At 45.9% G+C, this 21543-nt stretch overlaps 1 protein-coding gene across 1 annotated transcript in view; it reads right to left on the bottom strand.

Annotated features, from left to right (window-relative positions):
* LIMCH1 (LIM and calponin homology domains 1) overlaps positions 1 to 21014 on the bottom strand; it is a 167867-nt gene extending 146853 nt beyond the window's left edge. The window contains exon 1 of the mRNA XM_087724842.1: positions 20879 to 21014. Coding sequence (XP_087580968.1) covers positions 20879 to 20962 — 84 coding nt within the window. The 5' untranslated portion in view covers positions 20963 to 21014. The remainder of the gene's footprint in view (positions 1 to 20878) is intronic.
* Between the last annotated feature and the right edge of the window lie 529 nt (positions 21015 to 21543).

Here is a 21543-nt window from a genome sequence, read left to right as displayed (position 1 = left end):
CAAAAGCGCGCTCGACGAAAGCGCGCATTTGACGTCATCACAGCGTGACAAAAAAAAATAAAAATTGAAATAAAAATAAAATTAAAGCAAGCCAATTCGCATAAAGGTAAGGGTTAGGTTTAGGGTTAGGGTTAGGGTTAGGTTAAGGGTTAGGGTTAGGTTTAGAGCGGTAGGGTTACGTTTAGCGTTAGGTTAAGGGTTAGCGTTAGGTTTAGCGTTAGGTTAAGGATTAGGTTTGGGGGGGTTAGGGTAAGGTTTTCGCTTTATTTTTACATTTATCGATCACAGCGCGATGTTTTCGTCGCGCTGTGATGATGTCACGTACACGCTTTCGTCGAGCGTGATTTTGTCGTCCGTGGTTTTGTGGTGGAACCAATGAAAAGAAGGACTAGGGGAGACATGATAGCGGAGTTCCGATATCTCAGGGGCTGCCCCCAAGAAGAGGGAGTCAAGCTATTCTCCAAAGCACCTGAAGGCAGGACAAGAAGCAATGGGTGGAAACTAATCAAGAAGAGAAGCAACTTAGAACTAAGGAGAAATTCCCTAAAAGCGAGAACAAAATTGGAACAACTTGTCTCCAGAAGTTGTGAATGCACCAACACTGGAAGTTTTTAATAAAGAGATTGGGCAACCAAATTGTCTGAAGTGATGTAGGGTTTCCTAGTGGAGCAGGGGTCAGACTAGAAGACCTCCAAGGTACCTCCCAACTCTTATTATCCTGTTTGCCAGGCCCCAAAAAAATATCAAACCAAAACTTTGGGATGAAAAAAAGGCAACCACGTTTCATGGCGCCGGGTGCAAAACGCTAACTCTAAGAATGCTTGGAGGCTGAAAACGTTTCAACTGTCCCAACGTGTTGGGTGCTTCTAAAATTGGACCCCAGCAACTGTTCCCCAGAAATGCTTGGCATCCATTCAGTTGGCTAGGATTTATTATTTTTTGCAGGGCAGTAAATGTGAGAAAGGGGGCCGAGACTGCCTGCGGGTGGGGGGCGGGGGGGGAATTAAAAATAAAGACAGCCAAGAAGCTGGAATTAGGCATACCGACTTGCCAAGTATCATTCATTTTTAACCCGTCTAATCGAAGCTTAAGCAACTGTCCGGCTGTCTCTTCTTCTGGATCTGATCATTCCCCCCCCCCCTTTTTGGACACTGGTTTCGGATTCTTAAAAAATCTGGAGAATCAACTTCAGGATATGAACAGACGCTTCATTTTTGTCATTAAGCCGGGATTTATTTTTATTTATTTATTTATTTATTTTTACATCTGTGGCAAAAGCATTTTGGTGGCCACAGGCTTCATTCCGTATGAATTTTCCTGTTTTTTTTTTTCTTTTAAAATATCCAGCTATAAGTATTTCAGATTCCGTAAGCAAATGTTTTGCCAGGTTAACAAGTGTCAGTAAAGAACTGTATTGATTCTTTCGTTTATTTTTTATTTAACCTGTTTGGTTACCTACTAATCTTAGTAAGGCTACACCTGGGATACGGCCTCCAGTTTTGAACCCCACATTAACCAAAAAATAGATGTTGAGACTTTGGAAAAAGATCAGAGAAGAGCAGCTAAGATGATTAAAGGCCTGGAGACTAAAACATGCGAGGAACGGTTGCAGGATTTGAGTTTGGCTAATCTAAAGAAAAGAAGGACTGGGGGATTGGGGGGGACATGATAGCAGTATTCCAATATTTGAGGGGCTGCCCCAAAGAGGAGGGAGTCAAGCTATTTTCCAAAGCACCGGAGGGCAGGACAAGAAGCGATGGATGGAAACTAATCAAGGAGAGAAGCAACCTCGAATTAAAGAGAAACTTCCTAACAGTGAGGACAATTAACCGGTGGAACAGCTTGCCACCAGAAGTCGAGCGCTTCATCACTAGAGGTTTTTTTTAGAAGAGACTGGGCAGTCACTGAAATAGTATAGGTTCTCCTGCTTAAGCAGGGGGGTGGACTAGACGATCTCAAAGGTCCCTTCCAGCTCTATTCTGATTCTGCTGTCACTTTTCTGCTTTCACTCAAAAGGTTGCAACATGGCTCAATGTGTAGCCGTTGCCAAAAAGATAAAATAAAATCTAATAATAGTCTTTGGTTGCATAAACAGAGCCATAGAATCACGCGAAGTATTAGTACCGCTTTGTAATGCCTTGAGTAAGGCCACACCTGGAATATTGCATCCAGTTTTGGCTACCACGTTACATAAATCTTGTTGAGACTTTGGAAAAAGTGCAACTAATAAAGGGCTGGAGATTAAAACATGTGAGAAAACATAGGAGAAGAGCGAGGTTAGAAATACTTTTGGACTATATATAAAGGTTATTAATAACAAGAACAATAAAAAAAGAACAAAATTAGACACAGCTAAGTTTTAATTATTAGGGGGAAAATGTTATGATATAGGATATAGTCAAATAAAGAAAGGACAATGATAATAAATTATATACATGCTATGAGTACAATATGAGGGAGTTGGATGTAAATGGCAAACAGGGATTTGGAAAGGAGGATTAGAAAATTTTGGTATTAAATGTTATGGATGTTTAGCTAAAACAGGATATGAGGATTTAATGTTGATGGAGGATTTTATAAATAAGTAAATGAAATGCCAGTATGTGGTTATGTATTAAATCTTGGTATATTTTATGATGAAGGACGTTTAAATAATCATAGTCAAATAAAAGTGGAGGTTTGAAGATGGTAATATAATAAATATCCGAGTTAAGATATTAGAATTAATATGAATTATATTTGATGACGGTGGAAGAGATGCACGAAAGCCTTTTGTAATCAACTGATACACTTTCTACAGTACGTAAAGAAGGAGGGTTTGTATGTTTGTTTTGAAAGTAAAAAAAAATATTTTTAAAAAAAGAAGAGCAACTAAAATGATAATCAAGTCAAATCTTCCCAAAATGAAATCTGAATTTGTAACTCAGGGGTCCCTAACCCCAGGCGTGACCCGTTCAGAAAAGGGCCACCAAAACACCAGGGGAATGTCCGTGGCGTGTAGCTCCTTTGGGATGAGGGGGTGGGGGGAGCTTACATGGAACTATCCCCCCTTTTCCCCGCCCCACTCCGCAAAGTCAGAAAGGTTGGAGACCACTGGTTTAGGTCACTTGTAGGATTCTCGCAAGCGGTGGCTAAGACGCTGAGCTTGTCGATCAGAAAGGTCGCCAGCTCGGCGGTTTGAATCCCTAGCACCGCGTAACAGAGTGAGCTCCCATGACTTGTCCCAACTTCTGCCAACCTAGCAGTTCAAAAGCATGTTAAAAAATGCAAGTAGAAAAATAGGAACCACTTTGGCGGGAAGGGAACAGGGTTTTATGCGCCTTCGGTGTTGAGTCATGCCATCTACATGACCACGGAGACGTCTACGGACAGCGCTGGCTATTCGGCTTTGAAACGGAGATGAGCACCGCCCCCTAGAGTCGGGAACGACTAGCACATACATGCGAGGGATATTAGATATTTTCCTCACCGTACACTGACAACAAGGGATTGAAGCGTCACCCGATTCAGTTGGGATTATACATGTGTCTCTGGCCTGATTTTTTTGACATGATTCCAAGCTCAACAAATAAACGTTTCCATGGATGTTAGTATAGATGGCGGCCGAAAGGCTGAGTATTTCTGCCAACACCTGTTGAGTGTCCGTCAACCCAACCGATGAAATAGCAATGGAGCTAAAAAGATTACACGTTGTCCTCGACTTACGACCACATTTTATGTACCACCACCCACCCAGGCCAACTCTTCCCTCAACCCCTTCAATAAAAGGAATGATTGTGGGAGGAGGAATGGCAGATAGGCCTGGGGTGGAGTGAAAAAAGAAATCAGCCTAGAATTCCTACATAGCTGCATGTGGATTAAGCCCCACCTCTTTTGGACTTCTATTGATCCTTGGGGCTAACTTACTGTACTTTTCGGAGTATAGGACGCACCTTTTTCCCCTCAAAAAAAGAGGGTGGAAATCTGGATGTGTCTTATACACTAAGCATTTTTGGCATCCCGAAACCCCCCCCCCTTTGCAAAAATGGCTGTGCATAGCCTTTAGGAGGCTTCCAGAGTGCTCCTGGGAGCTGGAGAGGGCAAAAATGAGCAAAAAGGGAGCCAATTTTGCTCGTTTTTGCCCCCCCCCAGCCCCCAGGAGCACTCCATAAGCCTCCTAAAGGCTATGTATGCACTTTTTTTGACAAAAAACGGGCCGGTTTTTGCTCATTTTTGGCCCCCCCCCCCAGCTTCCAGGAGCACTCTATGAGCCTCCTAAAGGCTATGCATGCCCTTTTTTGACAAAAAAGGGCCATTTTGGGGAGGTCTGCAGAGTGCAAAAACTTTTTTTTAATTTGCCTCTTCAAAATCTTGGTGCATCTTATACTCCGGTGCATCTTATACTCCGAAAAATACAGTAGTTGGAAAGATTCCTGCGCACAGACTTTCAGCAATAAATCAGTTAACTGGACCTTCCTGTGTGAACCTGGCCTTTCCTACCTGACAAGAATTTCCCCTGGCTCTCACCTGTCTCACCTGTTCACAGTCAAACACAACACTGTCGCCTTAAGACCCCCTGCAATTTTACAAAGGCCTCCACTATGATATTCCAACTTGCAAGTTACTCAGGCGTTTATTACCTCCCTATTTTCTCCACCGATCAATATTTCTGACAAACACCCAAGACTTTCCTTTCTTTGGCTCCAAAATCTTGTCGTGGGGTTCTTTATTGGGCCCCTTGGGGATTATCCGATTTTCCAAGGCAACCTGATTTATTTGGATTTTTCCGAATCAAATCTTTCAAGCCATCTCAGGATTGTGCCGAGTCAGCTTCTCAAGCTTTCCAACGGCTTTAGAAACCGCGTCCAACCACAATATGCTAAACTTGGGAGCCTGATATAAAAACGAGAGAGCACGGACAATTCGTGGCATTACTCGCTCAGACGATATACAAGATTTGATTACCAATATCTCCAAAGACACGATACAATTGGATCGCACTTGCTTTCACTTATTTTTGCTTATCTTATTACATTCGTCATATAAGAATACAGTTGAGTGGTGCGGTGGCCTTGAGTTCTTGCCTCACAATCCAGAGGCTGTGAGTTCAATCCTAGGTAGAGGCCAGAGGTGGGTTCCTACCAGTTCGCACCTATTCGGTAGAACCGGTTTGTCAAATCTACCGAACCGGTTAGAAGAGGTTCCACCAGTGGACCCGGAAAGCAGGCCACACCTACAGAAGAGGTTCCAAAAAATTTTGAAACCCATCACTGCCACAGACAGACAGACAGACAGACACAGAGAGAGAGAGAGAGAGAGAAAGAGAAAGAAAGGAAAAGAGAAAGAAAGAAAGAAAAAAGAAAAAGAGTGAGAAAGAGATGAAAGAAAAAAAGAAAAAAGGAACAGAGAGACAAAAGGAAGGAGAGAGAGAGAGAGAGAGAGAGAGAGAGAGAGAGACCACATGGCTGGCAAGCCACTCCCACCAGGTCACATGGCCGGCAAGCCACTCCCACAAAGGAAGCCACACCCACAGAGTAGGTTCCAAAAATTTTTGAAACCCACCACTGGTAGAGGCAGATATTTCTCTCTCTGGGCACAATGAGAATTTTATTTGCCGAACAAAACTCCACATTGGCAACAGGGAAGGGCATCTGGCCAGTAAGCACTCAGCTGCATTCAGTTGCCCAGACTCCACCTCGCAAGGGATTATGGGGTTGTTAAAAGGAGATGATGATGATATATACAGTAACTTAAAAATAACAAATACAGGTTGAGTTCAATGCTATTCTGATTTTATCAAGGCGCCTCCTTTAGAGCCCGCTAGAATAATTAAAAACAAAACACACAGTACGAAGCATTTCTTAAAAAGCTATAAATGCATATCAGACGGACCAACGCAAGCAAACTCGATCTAATTACGTGTATTTAAAAGTCCTCTTCTCTCCCTTCATCACTGCTTTTTTTTTTTAAAGGAAAAAAAAAGATTCGGGTTTTATAAGGAACACATGTCAAGAATTTACGTCTACAAATTATGGGTAGACTTCAATCCTTCCAGCATGGCAGTTCCTGCAGCTGCCCACACATTCATGGCATAGATGTAAATTTTAAAACTGGACATACGCAGCTAAAAATGCACAACCAAGATAAACCACAATCTGTTGTGGCCTGTCGGTCGCCGGACTCTCCAGCAGCCGAATCAGAGGAGGAGGAGAAGGAGGCATGGGAGTCAGGGTCAGCATCAAGGCAACCTGAGAGGGGGAAGAGGGAGCGGAGCTGTCAAAGAGAGAGGGGGGGGGAGAGACAGAGCTTGGGCTGTCCGTCAGCCCTCAGATGGAGAGTCAACAGCCCCCAGGACTGGAGGTGGCTGATGAGGAAGAGGAGGAACAGCTGGGTCCAGTGCCTGACATGCTGATAGGAAGAGGAGAGGAGAGCAGTGGAAATCTATGGGCCGGTCCTTGGGACGGAAGAGCCACCGCTGCTAGCGAAGCCCCACCCTAGCTCTGTGGATCAAAGACAGGGGGCGGAGATGAATAGCTGTGGCAGAGGAGAGGAGAGCAGTGGAAATCTATGGGCTGGTCCTTGGAACGGAACAGCCACCACTGCTAGCGAAGCCCCACCCTAGCTCTGTGGATCAAAGACAGGGGGCGGAGATGAATAGATGTGGCAGAGGAGAGGAGAGCAGTGGAAATCTATGGGCCGGTCCTTGGGCTGGAAGAGCCACCGCTGCTAGCGAAGCCCCACTGTAACAGGCTCCAGCTGTTCCTCTGCCTCACTGCTGTCTAACTCCCTCTCTGCCTCCGACGCAGAGCCCTCGTCTGAGCTTTCCTCAATCCCCAGGACTGGCCCATGTTCCTCCCCAACCTCCTTACTCTCGGCAGGCAGAATTTGTGGGGCTCAATTATCGTCGTAATTCGAGGACTACCTGTAATAAGAAAATCCAGAAACAGATGACTTCCATTTTTTTTTCAGCTTCCAAACCGTAATCTCCTCACCAGCAAAATCAGTTGACCTGGTTAACTGAGTCAATGAGGACCCTACAAAATGTGACTTCGTTACGCCCCTTTTTCAGTTTGAAGAGCAACCTATTTTCAATCCGGTGACTTTCACAACTTATTTATTCCCGAAGGTCACCCATTGCTGCAAATATTGCTGGTTTTGTTTTGTTTTGCTTTGTTGCCTATCCAATAATTTAGCTTGTCAGATTTCAGCCCCGGGGACCCTGAAATAAATCTCTTCGCCTTGGAAACCTCACCCACGCGTGGTAACTAATTAAAGTAGCTTCGGAGACGGGGTGCAGACAGAGAATTCGGGTTTACAGCAGATATAAAAGAAGCCATCTACTGCACATGGGAATTCATCCTCTGCAGGGTACCGGAATCCAGGGGCAGAGTTTAAAGGTGCGCAGAATTCAGATCCAAAACAGGCAAAGGTTTCTCTGGATGTGAACCAGCACAGATGTTCCCACTGTGCCTTAAATAGTGACAGCACTTAAGATTTAGATATCGCTTCACAGTGCTTTACAGCCCTCCCCTAGGCGGTTTACGGAGCCAGCCTCTTGCCGCTCTCCCCCCCCAACAATCTGGGCCCTTGTTTTACTGACCTCAGAAGGACGGTAGGCTGAGTCAACCTTGAGAAGGAGAGAGAGAGAGAAGAAGAAAGGAGAAAGAGAGAGGAGAGAGAAAGAAAATAGAGAGAGAGAGAAAAGGAGAAAGAGAGAAAAGAGAAAATAAAGAGGAGAGAGAGAGAGAAAAGGAGAAAGAGAGAGAAGAGGAGAGAGAAGGAGAGAGAGAAAGAAAATAAAGAGGAGAGAGAGAGAAAAGGAGAAAGAGAGAAAAGAGAAAATAAAGAGGAGAGAGAAGAAAGGATAAAGAGAAAATAAAGAGGAGAGAGAGAGAGAGAGAAAAAGGAAAAAGAGAGGAGAGAGAAGGAGAGAAAAGAGAGAAAATAAAGAGGAGAGAGAACAGGAGAGAGAGGAGAGAGAGAAGAGAGAAAGAAATTAGAGGAGAGAAGAAAGGAGGAGAGATATAAAAAAAGAAGAGATCAAGAAAGAGCAGACAGAGGAGCAGTAAAAGAAAAGAGAGCAAAGAGACAGAAGAAAGAGGAGAGACAGAGAGAGAAAGCGAGGAGAAAGAAGAGAGTGGTTAGAGAGAGAGAAGAAAGATGGGCCAGAGAGAAAGAGAGAGAGAGAAGAAAGAGAAAAGAGAGGGAGGAGGGAGGGAGGAGAGTGTCACGCATTTGGTTTTTCATGCCTCAAACAGCAATAGCAATAGCAGTTAGACTTATATACTGCTTCATAGGGCTTTCAGCCCTCTCTAAGCGGTTTACAGAGTCAGCATATTGCCCCTAACAACAATCCGGGTCCTCATTTCACCCACCTCGGAAGGATGGAAGGCTGAGTCAACCCTGAGCCGGTGAGATTTGAACAGCCGAACTGCAGAACTGCAGTCAGCTGAAGTAGCCTGCAGTGCTGCACTCTAACCACTGCGCCACCTCGGCTCACAGAACTAGAACTCATCGTCACCTGGTGTCTAGGCCAATAGACAAGCCAGGATACTCATAGCCCCCCTACTCTCTTTGGTCTGTTAGGGTGTGGCCTAATGGTATTACCCCAAGACAGGTAACTGTGAGAATTCCTCTCTACGGTGTTTCCGAGCCTGACACATTATTTCCATGAAATTGAGATGGATTCCTTGAAAGGCAACACCCATCGTTCCTTCAATAATGCAGGTTACGTTTGACGAAAAGACCTCGCTGGGTGCAGAGTCTCTCGTTCCGAAAAAGTCCTTTTAAATATTTGAACATCGATGTACGAATTTAAGTCCACGCGATGAAGGGACATCAGATTTAAATTCGCGCAATGAATACCATATGCCATGATTTGGCTTCCTATGTTGACATTTCAAAACTTCAGGGTTATTTTAATGCGCCGACTAAGTCTGTATTAAAACATGAGTCTGTCCAGACTAAATAAAGTGTAACACCGATAACCCGGCGTTGCCGGGGTATTTATTTATAAGGGGAAAATGTCCAGACCAAACGTAATTTCTAATGTTGGATTTTCCCCCTTACCAGAGGGAGCCCCCTTTGTGGAGTACTGGGATACTCCACTGCACTGTAGAGTAGAAGCCATTTTACAGAAGTACAGTAGAAGCCATTTAAAGGCACAACAGGCTGCATCTTAACAGAACGCACAAGGGTGTTAGGGGTGTCTTACCCCCACAGTATTTGTTTCCAGATTGTAAGTCATTTGTGTACCAAGTTTGGTTGAAATTGTTCGAGGCGTTCCAGAGATGCTAGAACACACACACACACACACACACAACACACACACACTTAATGTTGGCTGACCCTTGTAATACAGGGCAAAATCAATCAATCCAATAAAATCTAAGACACGAATTAAAATAAATCCAAACAAAAATCCCTTAGCAATTCTAAGAGTATAAAAATATCCCAGTACAGTCAGAACGATAGCAATTATAGCTAATTGCTATACGATAGCTAATCTGAACCAGAAGAAAATGTGTAGCCATTGTGACATACATTGCTAAATTAAGAGGGGCATATTTGTTTGTCCTTTAAAAATGTTACATCAAAACTGGAACAAACACTTTGGAAAATCTTTTTAAGATGAAACATTCTCTAGAATCTTCACACCAAGCAGAGCCAGACTTCATATTAAAATGTTACAGAGAGTATACTTTATTGTATGATACCCTGCGTTAAACTTACAATTGTCCACAAATGAAAATATGTCATACATAACATATTAATAGTGTTGGGTAGCATACAAGATTGGTTTAAAGGTTAAGGCAGCAGGCTAGAAACCAGGAGACTGTGAGTTCTAGCCTCACCATAGGCCTGAACACCATCACAAGTTCAACGTTGCCACTCTCAAGAGTTAAGCTGGTCGCAGCCAGAAGGTGCCACCATCTGTCGTCTGGATTGCCCAGCGGATCTTGTCTATAAATATAGGGACGGAATTTTAAAAGAGCAGCACGGCAGCGAAAAACAACTGAGAGAATAAATCGAACCCTGATTTAAGAGACCACGTAATAAAACATTGACGGAACATACAACGGGCCTAGAAAAGGATCAATCCACGTTTCTCTAATTGGTATCATCCTCTAGAACAGCGGTTCTCAACCTTCCCGATGCCGCGACCCTTTCATACAGTTCCTCACGTTGTGGTGACCCCCAACCATAAAATTTGTGCCTCGGTTCCTAAGACCATCGGAAATATGTGTTTTCCGATGAAAGGCGACCCCTGTGAAAGAGTCATTCGACCCCCAAAGGGGTCCCGGCCCACAGGTTGAGAACCACTACTCTAGAAAGTCTACAATGAGATGATGAATCTACAGCACGCCGAGTCCTCCCTTGGCCAGCAGGAGGTGCATCTGCGCACACCTCCCACTGGCCAGCTGGTCTTTGCGTCTCTGCTGTGCATGCGGTGGGGGCGGGGCACATGCAGGGGACATGCATGTGCACCCATGGGGGGCAGGGCGCATGCTTGGGGGGTGCTCACATTGCATGGGGGGGGCTCGTGCAGCACCCCCGTATTCTGTTTTGTGCCTGGAAAGCCTCCTGCACCATCCGGGAAGCCAAACATTGGCGAGGAGGGGGGGCATGTAGGGGCGCACGCGCGGGTGTAGGGCCCATGCGCGGGGGTGCGGGGATCACATGTGCTTGGGGCAGTAACGACAAAAAGGTTAGCCATCACTTAGACAGGAGATGGACAACCTGCAACGAAACCACAACAGAGAGTCCTCAACTTACAACTGTTCATTTAGTGGCCAATTCAAGGTTACAGCGGCACGGGAAAGATTGACTTATGGCCGTTTTTCACACTTGCCACCACAGCAGTATCCCCGCTGGTATGTATTTATGACGGTCACAGGGTCAATGGGTCATGAGACCTTCAGACAAGCGGAAGCCAGGTTCACTTAACAACCGTGTCACTAACTTAGCAAGTGCGTTGCTTCATTTTGCAACGGCGGCTAGAAAGTTGGTAAAAATGGGGGGGGGATAAACTCACTTAACACACAACTCACTTAGCAACTGAAATCTGGGCCTCAGTTGTGGTTGTAAGTCGAGGACTACCTGTACACTGCGGCCTGTTTTGGGCCTAGCAGGCCTCCCTGAAGCCTCCTGAAACCAAAAATGGGGTGTGGGGGTGCATTACCCCCCCACCCACCCCCGCATATGCAGGTGCAACACCCTCCCATCCCCCCCCCACGCACACATGTCTCCCACATGAATGGCCGAGACCCAAAAATCAGCTGGCTGGTGGGAGGTGCGCATGCATGCGCGGCGGGTCTGAGCTGGGTGACGACTCATGTGCCCGTAGAGAGGGTTCCACATGCCACAGTTTTGCCATCACGGGTCTAAGCTATCATACCATATGAACTTTATACGGATCAAGAGCCGTGCTTTGCAAACTAAAGTAAGAGCAATGAACGAAATAAAGATCACACACATCCACGGAAAGCGAAATCCATCTGCAGTGGTTACTAACTTAAATCTATATAAAGATCAGACTAATATAGCTAAGTCTTATATTCCATCCTTCGCTCTCTTCGAAATATCCTGGAGCACAAGGTTTCATCTTACAGGATCTCAACAGGAATTTTAAAGTGAAGGATCTTTAGCGGAGGGTGTGATAAAAGTCACGGAACAAACAAAGAATTAAATAAATCTTTTATTTATAGGTCTCCTTCCTAAAAAAACCAACATTGAACAATATTGGTTCCTGCCGCCATCTTTCTCTCTGTGTGTTCGTGTGCGTGTGTTCCAGCATAACTCTGGAACGCCTGGAGCAATTTCAACCAAACTTGGTATCCTGATGACTTACTCTCTGGAGAAAAATACTGTGGGGGTAAGACACCCCTAAATCCCCCTCGGGGTGTGTGTTCCGTTAAGATACAGCCTGTTGTGCCTTAAAATGGCTTCTACTGTACTGCCGTAAAATGGATTCTACTGTACAGCACAGTGGTAACAGCTTCACAGTACTCCACAAGGGGGCTCCCTCTGGTAAGGGGGAAAATCCAACATTAGAAATGACATTTGGTCCAGACATTTTCCCCTTATAAATAAATACCGCGGCAACGCCAGGTTAGGAGCACTAGTCATAAAATAAAACATTGTCTGTGTGAGTCACATCAAATATAGCAATGTTATAATACTTCCCTGCTGTATTAAAAAAAATGGGAAAATTTGCATCCATTTTAGATGGGTCTTACAAACACAAAACCTGCAGACATAATTTTTCCCTCAGCTTAAATCATAGTTTACAAGGAGGTAAATAGTTTGAGCTCAGACTTCATGTTCTATTTACAAGTGGTCTGTTTGGTTCAGGCTTTAATATATTATTTAAAAAAAAGATGTTTAGACTCCAGAAAGAGTGCAGAAAAGAGCAAAAAAAGAGAAGGGTGGAGGCTAAAACATATGAAGAACGGTTGCAAAAATTGGATAGGCCTAGTTTAGTGCTAAGAAAGACTTGGGGTGACAATTATAGCAGGGTTCCAATATTTGAGGGGCTGCCACAGAGAAGAGGGGGGGTCAACTTATTCTCCAAAGCACGTGAAGGCAGAAAAAGAAGCAATGGATGGAAACTAATCAAGGACAGAAGCAATTTAGGAGAAAATTCCTGACAGAACAATTAGCCAGTGGGACAGCTTGCCACCAGAAGTTGTGGCTGCTCCAACACTCGAGGTTTTCAGGAAGAGAATGCTATCTGTCCAGAAAGTCAACGGGGAAACATCATAAAATGGAGACAACAGCTCTACTCCACCGGCGGCCTACGGAGCTGGCAGCAGAGTCGGACACTGAGGAGGTTGGGGAGGAAGATGGGCCAGTCTTGGAGTCTGGGGAAGGCTCGGACGGGGGCTCTGCGTCGGAGGCAGAGAGGGGGCCAGGGCCATCTGGGAGTTATGTGCTTCCTCCGGAGCCTGACATCAGCGAAGCAGAAGAACAGGGGGAGCCTGTTCCCGGTGCGTGCATGTACAGAGTTGCCAGGAGGCAAGAGCAGTTACGACAAAAGGAGCAACTCAGGAATAAGGCTTGGAGGTGATTGGCCCCTCCCATAAGACATTAAAAAAGGAGCAAACGGAAGTGAGCCTTTGCAGGAAGCAATTTTGTTCGTTTTGGTCGGTTTAATCTCTGAGAAGCTCCGTATGACTCTGTGCTCCATTTGGCCTTGCAAAACGAATTGGCAATTAGGTCTCTAGCAGCGTTTCACGGGAGAGAAAGGTGGGCGCTTATCCACATTCCCCTGAAAGACTTTGACAGACTTCGGTGGGACTCTCCACAGAGTCTTTGCGAATCATTACAGGCTGTGAACGACCATCATTCACAGCCGTTTAAATAAAAGAGAGTTTTTAGAACTAAGAGTGCGATTGGTGCTTTCTCAGGAAACATCGATCAGAACAACTGTCTCACTTAGCAACAGAGGTTTTGGGCTCCATCTTGGTCGTAAGTCGAGGAATACTTGTAGTTCAAATAAACTTGAAGACGACACGCCCAGAATAATTAAAAAAATGTCACTGGGAGAATAATGAAAGATTCCTGTCAGTATTTAAATTATAATTCTTCTTGGAATTAAAAAGGTAACTTGTTTTTCTACGTTGAAATGCCGCTCCAGAAAAAAAAAAAAATAGAAATCAGAGAAAAATATTTTGGTGTCCTCACCATTCCCGAAGGACAAATAAAAAAAGGCAGCCTGGCCTTAATTTGGATTGGAAACTGATCTTTCCCTGCCTTCAAACCTATAATTATAAAATCACATGTGTGCCATTCTCCTCCGTCTTAAAACAGCATCAGATATTAATGCAAAGAACATATTTTTGATTTTGGTCCAGGGTGAATCCGATTTAAACCAAGTCGATATAAAATCACGATCTAAAATCATGATTTAAATCACTAGCCAAGAGGCTTGATTTTTGATTTTTACATTGTAATTTTTAAAGAGCAATTGTCACACCTCTGCCCCGCAGAGGAACTCCCGCTGTGGATTCACCGAGAGTCCCAATATTGCAGAATATATAGCCTCCTATGCTACATAACTAAGCTCCGTTCCGTGCTGAATAAATTAAATTATGAATGTATCTTAAATAGGAAATTACCTTTGGGTATTTTTTTTTTACTCCAAAAGCATTTTATTAAAATGAAGGTGATGAAAACAAAACAAAAATCCAATTTAAATTTTAAAAAATCCAATTTAAATTAAAAAATCCAATTTAAACTTTAAAAAATCAGTTTTTAATTATTATTATTTTTTAAAAACATCGATTTTTATCCACCCTCTTTTGGTCAGTGGATCTGAAGGGGACACGCTACTTATAAATCAACGTTTTTACACTACCCTATTAATAGGGACGTGGTGGCTCAGGGGCTAAGGCGCTGAGCTTGTCGATCAGAAAGGTCGGCCGTTCGGCGGTTCGAATCCCCAGCGCCGCGTAACAGAGTGAGCTCCCGCTACTTGTCCCAGCTTCTGCCAAACTAGCAGTTCGAAAGCATGTAAAAAATGCAAGTAGAAAAATAGGAACCACCGTTGGTGGGAAGGGAACAGCGTTCCGTGCGCCTTCGGTGTTGAGTCATGCCGGCCACATGACCACGGAGACGTCTTCGGACAGCGCTGGCTCTTCGGCTTTGAAACGGAGATGAGCACTGCCCCCTAGAGTCGGGAACGACTGGCACATATGTGCGAACCTTTACCTTTATCCTATTAATAGTCCAGTAGCTTTTAAATTAAATCATTTTTTTTAAAAAAAAAAACAACTATATTCGGTCAACTTGCACCTGATTTTTTGACTGGACCGAGTTTGATACTGTTTTATCACTAATTAGGTTTCTCAACAGGTGTGACTCATCTGGCTTCCTCTTGACTTGGAAAACAAGCAAAGTTCAGGTCAGATCTGGGTTGTAAACGGATGGGAGACCACTCTAGAGATCTCTACCTTATAGGTGAGGCTGATAATCGTAATCATAATAATAAGCACCTTGGGCCCAGTCCCAAAACAACTGGAGCACCCCTTGAACGCCACCATTGGCGTTGACAACTCTGCCATCAGTCAATTGCAGAAGGCGGCTTTACTTGGAACTGCTTCCATCCCACGAGGATATCTGTAACACCGTCAAACATCCAGATTTGCCTATCCCAGGTCCTTTTGTAAGGCAAAGCTAGTGTGAACATCTGGCTGATTGTGCGAACAAGAGGAGGAGGAGGAGGAGGAGGAGGAGGAGGAGGAGGAGGAGGAGGAGAAGGAGAAGGAGAAGGAGAAGAAGAAGAAGAAGAAACAACAACAACAACAACAACAACAATAATATCTGGCCATCGAAACTACAGTTATAGATGAAACATGTAACAGTGATACCCACTGTCATCGGGGCACTTGGCACCATGTCCAAGAATTTTACAAGATACATCAACAAATTGCAGCTTCCTGCAATAAACACCAGTGGAACTACAAAAAACTGTGTTGCTCGAAACATCTTATATTTTAAGAAGGTCCTTGCTTGATACCTAGGACGCTGGCAGCAAACCGTATCAACCATTAGCACAGTCAATAGTATTTGTGACACACCTTTAAATGTTCAGTTGACTGAGTTTCATGTTTAATGAATAAAAGAAATAATAATAATAATCATCATCACATACTCAGCTGCTGTAAAAAAATCGTGCAGACTGATTATAAATTGCAGCACAATTCAGTAGCACAAATGATCCATTGGAATTTGTGCAAAAATTATAATATTAAAACAGCAACAAACTGGTGCGAACATCAGCCTGAAAAAGTCACCGAAAATCAGATGGTCAAGATCTTGTGGGATTTCCGTATACAAACCGACAAAATACTGGCGCATAATACACCAGACATCACACTGATTGAGAAAAACAAGGTTACAATCATAGACATCGTAATACCAGGTGATAGCAGGGTCGATGAGAAGGAAAAATCGAAACTCAACAATTGTGGCACAAACCAGCAGTGGTAATTCCAGTGGTAATTGGCACACTGGGTGCTATTCCAAAAGCACTGGAATTACATTTAAAACAGTTAAAAATTGACAAAATCACCATCAGTCAAATGCAAAAAGCCACACTGCTTGGATCTGCACGCATATTACGAATATATGTCACGACGTCCTAGGCCCCTGGGTGAGGCCCGACTAGTAACCAATGCCAAATCTGGCTAAACAAATGGCCGCTGTGATACAATTGTATAATAATAATAACAACAACAAGAAACAACAACAAGAAACAACAAAAACAATATCAGCGGCTGCAGCAAAATCTCACAAACTGATTATCTATGACTATCAAATTTCCAAAATCACAAGATTGAAAGTGTTGCCAGAAATTTGGGTTTGAATACAGCAAAAAGGACAGGGAACACCCAATTGGCAATTGACAATGAGCAAGCCAAGATCCTGGGGGACCTACAGATCCAAACAGACAGACATCTGGCCCACAACATGCCTGACATCACTATTGTGGTTAAGGGGGGTGGGATCTGTTTGATTGATATTGCAATTCCAGGCGATGCACGAGTTAAAAGAGAAACAGCTGGGCAAAAAAAAAAAATTAGCAAAATATCACGATTTGCAAATTGACGTTGAACGGCTGTGGTGGAGGAAATCAATGGTTGAACCAATAGTAAGCATTGTCTAAATATATGAAAATCCGGAATTTATCAAATCTGAATATTGTGACTTTGCAAAAAAACCAAAAACCCACCCATCTTACTCAGAACTGCCTGTGTTCCCCTAAAAATAAGACAGGGTCTAATTTTCTTTTGACCCCCAAAATAAACGCCTGGCCTTATTTTTGAGGTGCAGAAGGCAGCAAGCGTGGTCACCTCAAAGGCTGCTGCTCTGTTGCAACATTTTCGGGGAGGGCTTATTTTAGCGCATGCGCTCAAAAGCCCCGATTGGGCTTATTATCCGGGGAGGTCTTATTTTGGGGGGAAAACGGGGTATATGTACTTAAGAGCCCTTAGATCCTTGGTTTAGATTTGAACTGTTACGTTTTTACCAGTCCCAGGCTGTGAATCGAATTGAGGATTAAATCTACAAGGAGTAGGAGTAGGGATAGGAATAGAGTCGGAAGGGACCTTGGAGGTCTTCTAGTCCAACCCCCTGCTCAGGCTCTCCAGTCTCTTCTTAAAAACCTCCAGTGATGGAGCCACCCACAACTTCTGGTGGCAAGCTGTTCCACTGGTTAACTGTCCTCACTGTTGGGGATTTCTTCTTAATTTCTAGTTTCTTCTCTCCTTGATTAGTTTCCATCCATAGTTTCCTTTCTTGCCTTCTGGCGCTTTGGAGAATATTTTCACCCCTTCTTCTTCGCCCCTCAAATACTGGAAGACTGCTATCGTGTCGCCCCCCCTAGTCCTTCGTTTCTTTACACTGGCCGTACCCAATTATTATTTTTTTGCAATAAAGGTTTTTAAAAGTTGAAATAAGGAAACACCAAGCAATCCAGTGAAAGTCCAAGAAAACAGCATGGATAACATCTGCCAGCAGCCAAGATCAACTCAACCCCGTCACCAGCTCTGGGCCACGCAACAAAAGCATTTGTGGAAATCAAACAAATAGAACAGTGTTTCTCAACCTTGGCAACTTGAAGATGTCTGGACTTCAACTCCCAGAATTCCCCAGCCAGCATTCGCTGGCTGGGGAATTCTGGGAGTTGAAGTCCGGACATCTTCAAGTTGCCAAGGTTGAGAAACACTGAAATAGAAGATCTACCACGCCTACTTCACAGGAACTGCATCTATCGGACCTCAGGGGCCACTAAATTTATCATTTTAAATCCCGCGGGCCACTAATATGATCTGCCTAATGACCGGCTGGGTGGGCGCGGCTAGGTGGTCATGTGATTGGATGGGAGTGGCCAAATCGATGTCACTCACATCGAGGGGCGCCTCGACGGCCTCTACTCGCCACTCCTACACCTGCCCACCCGGGGCTCCTTAGGGCCCCAACAGGAAGCAGTTGCTGGAGCTAAGCAGCCCCCAGGAGAAAGAGTTGGCAAAACAGCTCAAATTGGATCTGACCGAGAAGGAGTCTCAGCAGAAGCGCCTCACTGAGGACTAGGAGCATAGGCTTTCCAAGCAGAGGGAAGGCCTGCGGGAGTGCAAGACCAGGTGCCGGCGCCTGGAGGCTCAGCGGGGTGAGGTGGTCGGCCAGTTCCAGGCCATGATAACAGTCCCACTGGAACGAGGACCTCCGGCTCTTCGCCACCAGCGGCTCTTCCCTCCAGCCTTCGCCCAAAGCCCCCCACTAGGAGGCAGAAGCAGACCCCAAGTCGGAATTTCTGCCCCCCTCCAACCCACACAAAAAGACCCCTAAGGGGGAGACTCTCTGCAGCAACACAAGCGTTCATTGCATGTATCCCTCCCTGGGGCCGTAATTTGAGGACCCCTGATTTTTTTTTTTTTTAATTAGTAAAAATGATACAACAGTCAACAGATTGCAAAAACAATACATCAACATCTGTTTTGCTTTACATTTGACTACATTTCGAGGCATTTCCATAATGACAAAATCATTTTAAACATCAAAAACTAGTCATCTTCTTCCCTCCCTCCCTCTTTCCTTCCCTTGTTTCTTCTCTCCTACTCCCCTTCCTTCCCTCCCTCCTTCTCTCCTTCCCTCCTTCCTTCCCTCCTTCCTTTTCTCCTTCTCTCCTTCCTTTCCCCCTTCCTTTCCTCCTTCCTTCCCCCCTTCCTTCTCTCCTACATTCCCTCCTTCCTTCCCTCCTTCCTTCCCTCCTTTCTTCTCTCCTTTCTTCCCTCCTTCCTTCCCTCCATTCTTCTCTCCTTCTCTCCTTCCTTCCCTCCTTGTTTCCCTCCCTCCTTCCTTCCTACCCCCCTTTCTTCTCTTTCTTCTCTCCTTCCTTCTTTCCTCCTCTCCTTTCCCTTCTCTCCTTCTCCTTCCTCCCCTTTAACCTTCCCCTGATTTAGCGCCATATAAAAAATGCAAATACTTTTTCTGGGGACCACCAAAATTTTCTCGCGGGCCACCAATGGTCCATGGACCACCCGTTGGTGAGTGCTGCTCCAGAGGATTATTTAAACGTTGCAACCATCCAGAATGATCTCCGTGTGAGTTTACACAGCTCTATAAATTTATTGAATCAATACCAATACTACTTTCAGTGAGGAAGAGTTGGGATTTGGCAGTTACCGGAAGGTTCCAGAAAAGAGGGTGGGATACGGGGATTGTTCGAGGGATGACTTAATTATGTCAACGTTGTAAGCCCCCCAAAGTCACCCTTACGCAACTCATTCGATAACTACTACTACTAATTGAATCATTCGAGAGAGGGAGGTGAGGAGATGAACAGGCAGGCAATTGGGAGTTCTATTATATGCGAGATAGACTCAGATCCCAAATATTCTCCGGGATCTCGCTGACCTCCTCACTCCCATCAACCCTCAACGCCTGTCGGATAACCCCGTCCTCAAGACCAATGTGCAATCCGTCTCTCTCCGGGAGGGGAAGTGGGGGGGCAGTGCCCTTCTTCCTGGAGCTGCCCAGCTCCTCTCTTCCGTCCTGGAGGAAAAGGCTGAAGGCTAAGAGGGCTTCCCTCCCACTGACCAGCCTCCTCGACCCCCTCCAGGACGTTTGGGGGGAATTCTGCACCATCGCAGTAGTGGGGAAAGCGAAGGTGGGAAGGGGAAGCGGAAGGGAAGGGGGAAGAGAAGGGAAGGATGAAAGGAAGGAGAAGAGGAAGGGAAGGGTAAAGGAAGGGGAAAGGGAAGCAGAAGGGAAGGGGGAAGAGAAGGGAAGGATGAAAGGAAGGGAAGGAGGAAGAGAAGGGAAGGATGAAAGGAAGGGGAAAGGGAAGTAGAAGCGGAAGGGTGGGGGAAGAGAAGGATGAAAGGAAGGAGAAGAGGAAGGGAAGGGTTAAAGGAAGGGGAAAGGGAAGTAGAAGCGGAAGGGGGAAGAGAAGAAGGATGAAAGGAAGGAGAAGAGGAAGGGAAGGGTTAAAGGAAGGGGAAAGGGAAGCAGAAGGGAAGGGGGAAGAGAAGGGAAGGATGAAAGGAAGGGGAAGAGGAAGGATGAAAGGAAGGGGAAAGGGAAGTAGAAGCAGAAGAGAAGGGGGAAGAGAAGGGAAGGATGAAAGGAAGGGGAAGAGGAAGGATGAAAGGAAGGGGAAAGGGAAGTAGAAGCAGAAGAGAAGGGGGAAGAGAAGGGAAGGATGAAAGGAAGGGGAAAGGGAAGTAGAAGCAGAAGAGAAGGGAGAAAAGAAGGGAAGGGTGAAAGGAAGGGGAAGAGAAGGGGAAGGAAAGAGAGTGGGGAAAGGGAGAAGGGAAGAGAAGGGGAAGAGAAAAGGGGAAGGGAAGAAGCAAAAGAAGGGAAGGGGAAAGGAAAGGAGAAGAGGAAGAGAAGGGATGGGTTAAAGGAAGGGAAGGGACTGGTGAAAGGAAGGGGAAGGAGAAGAGGAAGAGAAGGGGTGAAAGGAAGGGGAAGGGAGGAAGAGAGGAGGAGGGGAAAGGAGGAAGGGAAGGGAGAAGGGGAAAAGGGGAAGGGGCAAAAGAAGGGAAGGGAAAAGGAGAGAAGAGGAAGGGAAGGGTTAAAGGAAGGGAAGGGAAAAGAGAAGAGCAAGAGAAGGGCTGAAAGAGAAGGGAAAAGGGAAAGAGAAACGGGGAAAGGAAAAGGAAGGGAAGGGGGAAGAGAAGGAAAGGGGAAAGGGAAGGGAAGAGAGGAGAAGGGGAAAGGGGGAAGGAGAAAAGGGAGGGAAGGCAGGTGCGGAGGCTGCCGCAGAAGCCGGAGAGGCGAGGGGAGGGGAGGCGTGGGGGGGGGTCGGCGTGGGGAGGGGGGGTTAAGGAGGGGGGAGGGCGGCCCCCTCCCTCCCCCTGCAGCCTCCCTCCCTCCCTCCCTGCCTGCCTACCTCGATCCAGCGCCGGGCTTCGGCCAGGGCGGGCTGGGGCTGGGGCGGCTGAGCCAGAGCCAGAGCCAGAGCCGGGCTGGCCATCCGCAGAGCGGGCGGAGATGGCCCCGCCGCCTCCTCTTCGCCTCCTCCTCCTCCTCCTCCTCCTCCTCCTGCGGCGGCGGCGGCTGAGGCTGAGAGCCGGGCGCCCCGCGCAGCCCCGGTTGCCTTCGGGCATGCGGAGAGAGCACCCCCCCCCTCTCTTTTCGCCCCGCCTCCTCCCCCGCTGGCTCCGCCCTCCAGGCGCCCCCCCCCCCCGCCCACAGCAGCCTCCCTCGCAATGCTTGGGGGGGGAGTTTCACACACACACACACAAACGCACACACACAAATACACACAGAAAAAAACCATGGAGATATAGTATGCTTCCAATGCAGGGAGTCCTCGACTTACAACGGTCCCGTTTAGTGACCGTCGCAAGGGCGCTTTAAAAAAGCAACTTTTTCACACTTATGACCTTTGGGGGCATCCCTGGGATCACAGGATCAAGGTCAAAAGTCCCCCCCCCCATCCATGATAGCAGTTTTCCAATGCAGGGAGTCCTCGACGTACAACGGTCCCTTTTAGTGACCATCGCAAGGGCGCTTTAAAAAAAAGCGACAGAGCAGTTTTTCACACTTATGACC

The sequence above is a fragment of the Thamnophis sirtalis genome, unplaced genomic scaffold (assembly GCF_051295495.1).
Source record: "Thamnophis sirtalis isolate CommonGarterSnake01/CBP01778 unplaced genomic scaffold, rThaSir2_p1.2 scaffold_10, whole genome shotgun sequence".
In the NCBI taxonomy this organism is placed as follows: domain Eukaryota; kingdom Metazoa; phylum Chordata; class Lepidosauria; order Squamata; family Natricidae; genus Thamnophis; species Thamnophis sirtalis.
Note: the sequence above shows the minus strand (reverse complement) of the source record. Positions and strands in the feature narration are given on the sequence as shown.